Here is a 3,187-nt window from a genome sequence, read left to right as displayed (position 1 = left end):
TCACTCCTCTCACACACTCCTCCTATACACTCCTCTCACACACTCCTCTCACACACTCCTCCTATACACTCCTCTCACACACTCCTCCTATACACTACTCTCACACACTCCTCCTATACACCCCTCTCACACTACTTCTACACACTCTTCCTTCACACTTCTCTGACACACTCCTCTCACAGAGGAAATCCAGGCCAAATCCTTCTCTCTGTGGAGTCCTCGCCTCATGTGCTCTGCAGACACAGCTACAATCTTGCTTGTGGGGGGAGTGTATGAGAAAGTTGGGCCTGATGGTGCAGTACAAGCCATTAGCACAGCATGCTACAAGATGATTGGTGCAAGTGTGTGTGCATGTGCATCAACTCCACAGACGTGGGGCCTGTGAGTGACAGAAAGGCTAATTGACAAACACAAACTCACAGGAGCGGAGAGTCAATGGGGCCCGCGAGAGCGTACCTTCTCCCGATGATGAAGCCAAACACCATGAAGACCAGAATGATGGTCCCCGCCACGGCCACCACCGCTATGATGATGACGGGGTTCTGCTCGCTGGAGACAACTGCAGCTGATGAGACAAACGTACGTCCACAACAAACACAGAGGAGACAGAAGCTCAGGGTGAATGCATCAACACTAAAAACTGCATTCTGCAGGAAAGACGCAGAAAGTAATTAAGTCCCAATGAGCAGCATGAAGATTGATATCATTCTCCCCACCCCCGCCCCCACAGCGAGAGGAGGAGGGGGTGTTTTTCCATTTTAGTCGTCCTTATCCACACAGCTCTACTGTTTCAAAAACTGGGTTTAATAGTCCCAGACGGCGACGCAGTGCCCTTCATCTCAAACAAAGGCACATTCAGCCTGAATTGTTTCCCAGTCAGAGCTTTCAGAGAGCTTGGACCGTTTGAGTTGACAAACTGCTGATTGCTCCACAGAACAGCTTGAAGCAGCTCCATATCCATTCAATCTAAGTGCTGGATGAGAGAGAAGTTCATGCATTTTAAATCAAGTGTATCTGTGCTGTATAAATACAGAAAATACTGACAGGAGGCAGAAAGAAGCTGGAAGCTACGTAGTTGTTTTATTTCAGCTGCTACTGCTGGAGCAAAGCTAGAAACTGTATCAGACACTGAGGAGGTGAGTGCAGGTCACATGCACCTTCGCTGACTGCACCCTTCAGACATGTTGGACACAAGGTGTGTAGGAGGCTCCAAACCAAACTTACAGAAATGTTCACATCATGAAACGGCTTCAACTTTCATTACACTAAATGAAGCTGCATGTACGACTTTCTAAAAATGTAAGTTTCATACATTTTCTACAAAAGCGAAGGAAACTGTGGTTCCAGTCTTTTACAAACATTGATGTAATGGACCATCTGTGATGTTGCTGTCAGACAAAAATCTCATCCCTCCAGTTTTCTTCATTTTCATGTTTTCACATAATCAGCTCTGTTAGTCACACTTCCCTTCTTCCTGTGCTTTGAATGGTTAACTATCTAATAAAAAAAGATCAAAACAACAAAACAGTGGGCCTTGGGCAGGGGCTGAAGTGATCCCTAAAATTTGATGCTCCCCCACACATATACATATTATCAGCTATAAATGAATAAAAACTAAAGTAGAGCTGTGCACGTATGTCAGAAGGTGATTCTCTGACTCGAGCTTTTTAAATAACTCAGATGAGACAGCAACAAAACAAATGAACAAATGAAATTCCGCACTGGATTTTAGTTTTGGTGTCACCCCAGGATTTTCAGTGACCCCCACATCAAAACTTTTCTGGAGGCACAAAATCTGTTTATCATCTTCTAAATAGTTCAACAGTTATTTTGCAAATGGGTTATTTATAAGTAACCAGCTACTGATGATCCCTTCCCCATCCTCGCCCAAATAAAATAAAAAGCAACTGGATTTCTACTCTAGTTAACACCAACCATTTTGGGAAACTGCCCATTAAGAAACTGGAGTGTGGAGTCAGCTTCAAATGGCCTGAGATGTTCTGTTACTGTAACATGATTCTGCTGTCAGGGTTGAACCCACGTGCAGGCAGAAATATAGGAGACCCCCAGGTAAAATAAGTAACTTAAATTAATTTTTACAAAAACAAAACAAAAGCTGACAGGGCAGCAAAACTTACTTATTAGGGAGATGACAGAGGAGCAGAACATGTAGTCATGGAAGGACAATGCCGGACAAATGAGGAATGACAAGACGCTGACTTTATACAGAACACTGATGACACAGAATGAGAAACACCTGGGGTGATAACAATTAGACACAGGTGAGAAAGAAGTTGACACGAGGAGGAAAAACACAGGGGAGTGCAAGAGATCATCCATCCATCCAGCCAGCCATCCATCCATCCATCCATCATCTTTTACCTGCTTCTTTCATTTTGGGTCACGGGGTTGCCGGTGCCCATGTCCAGCAATCACTGTGCAAGGGGTGGGGGACACCCTGGACAGGTCTCCAGTCCATCACAGGACCACAAAGAGACAAACAATCATTCTCTCTCACTCACACCTAGGGACAATTTAGAGTTTTAGAGAAGACCAATCAGCCTAACATGCATGTTTTTGGTCTGTTGGAGGAAACCAGAGTACCCGGAGAAAACCCACGAATGCACGGAGAGAACATGCAAACTCCACCCAGAAAAGCCCCCGGACCGGGATTTGAACCAGGGACCTGCTCGCTGAGAGGCAGCAGCTCTATCAGCTGCGCCACCGTGCTGCCCTGCAGGAGAACCAAAAATACAGCAACAACAAAAAAAAGCACACGAAAACCACAGACATTCCCCCCCACCCCCACGGAATGGTACCTGACGTCCCCAAAGAAAAACCACACACACAAAAAGAGTTGTGGCGGATGACCCGGCGACAGTTCGTCATTGACCAGAGCTGTCAACTGATGTTGTCATGTCAGCAATGTCTGCTGATCCCAAGGAGATCAGCAGAATGAAGAGAGACGAGACCACTGGAGAGGCTGCAGGCAACCAGCAATGAGAGCTGCAGGCAGCGGCGAGTTCACTGAGGAGGCTACAGTTGGCCAGTCAGACAAGGGGGCTGCAGCTGGCGATGAGACCTGCAGATCTGTGGCTAGAGTTGAGATCAGCAGATCTGTGGCTGGAGTTGAGATCGGCAGATCTGCGGCTGGAGATGGGACCAGCAGCTCTGCGGCTGGAGTTGA

The 3,187-nt window shown here is 46.7% G+C and overlaps 1 protein-coding gene across 1 annotated transcript in view; it reads right to left on the bottom strand.

The window, feature by feature from the left end:
• epha7 (eph receptor A7) overlaps positions 1-3,187 on the bottom strand; it is a 318,329-nt gene that overhangs the window by 49,192 nt on the left and 265,950 nt on the right. The window contains exons 8-9 of the mRNA XM_037686066.1: positions 421-565; positions 373-379 (exon numbers count right to left, since the gene is read on the bottom strand). Coding sequence (XP_037541994.1) covers positions 373-379; positions 421-565 — 152 coding nt within the window. The remainder of the gene's footprint in view (positions 1-372; positions 380-420; positions 566-3,187) is intronic.

Source organism: Nematolebias whitei, chromosome 12, assembly GCF_014905685.2.
Source record: "Nematolebias whitei isolate Nwh7 chromosome 12, NemWhi1, whole genome shotgun sequence".
Classification (NCBI taxonomy): Eukaryota; Metazoa; Chordata; class Actinopteri; order Cyprinodontiformes; family Rivulidae; genus Nematolebias; species Nematolebias whitei.
This window is presented reverse-complemented; position numbering and strand designations above follow the sequence as displayed.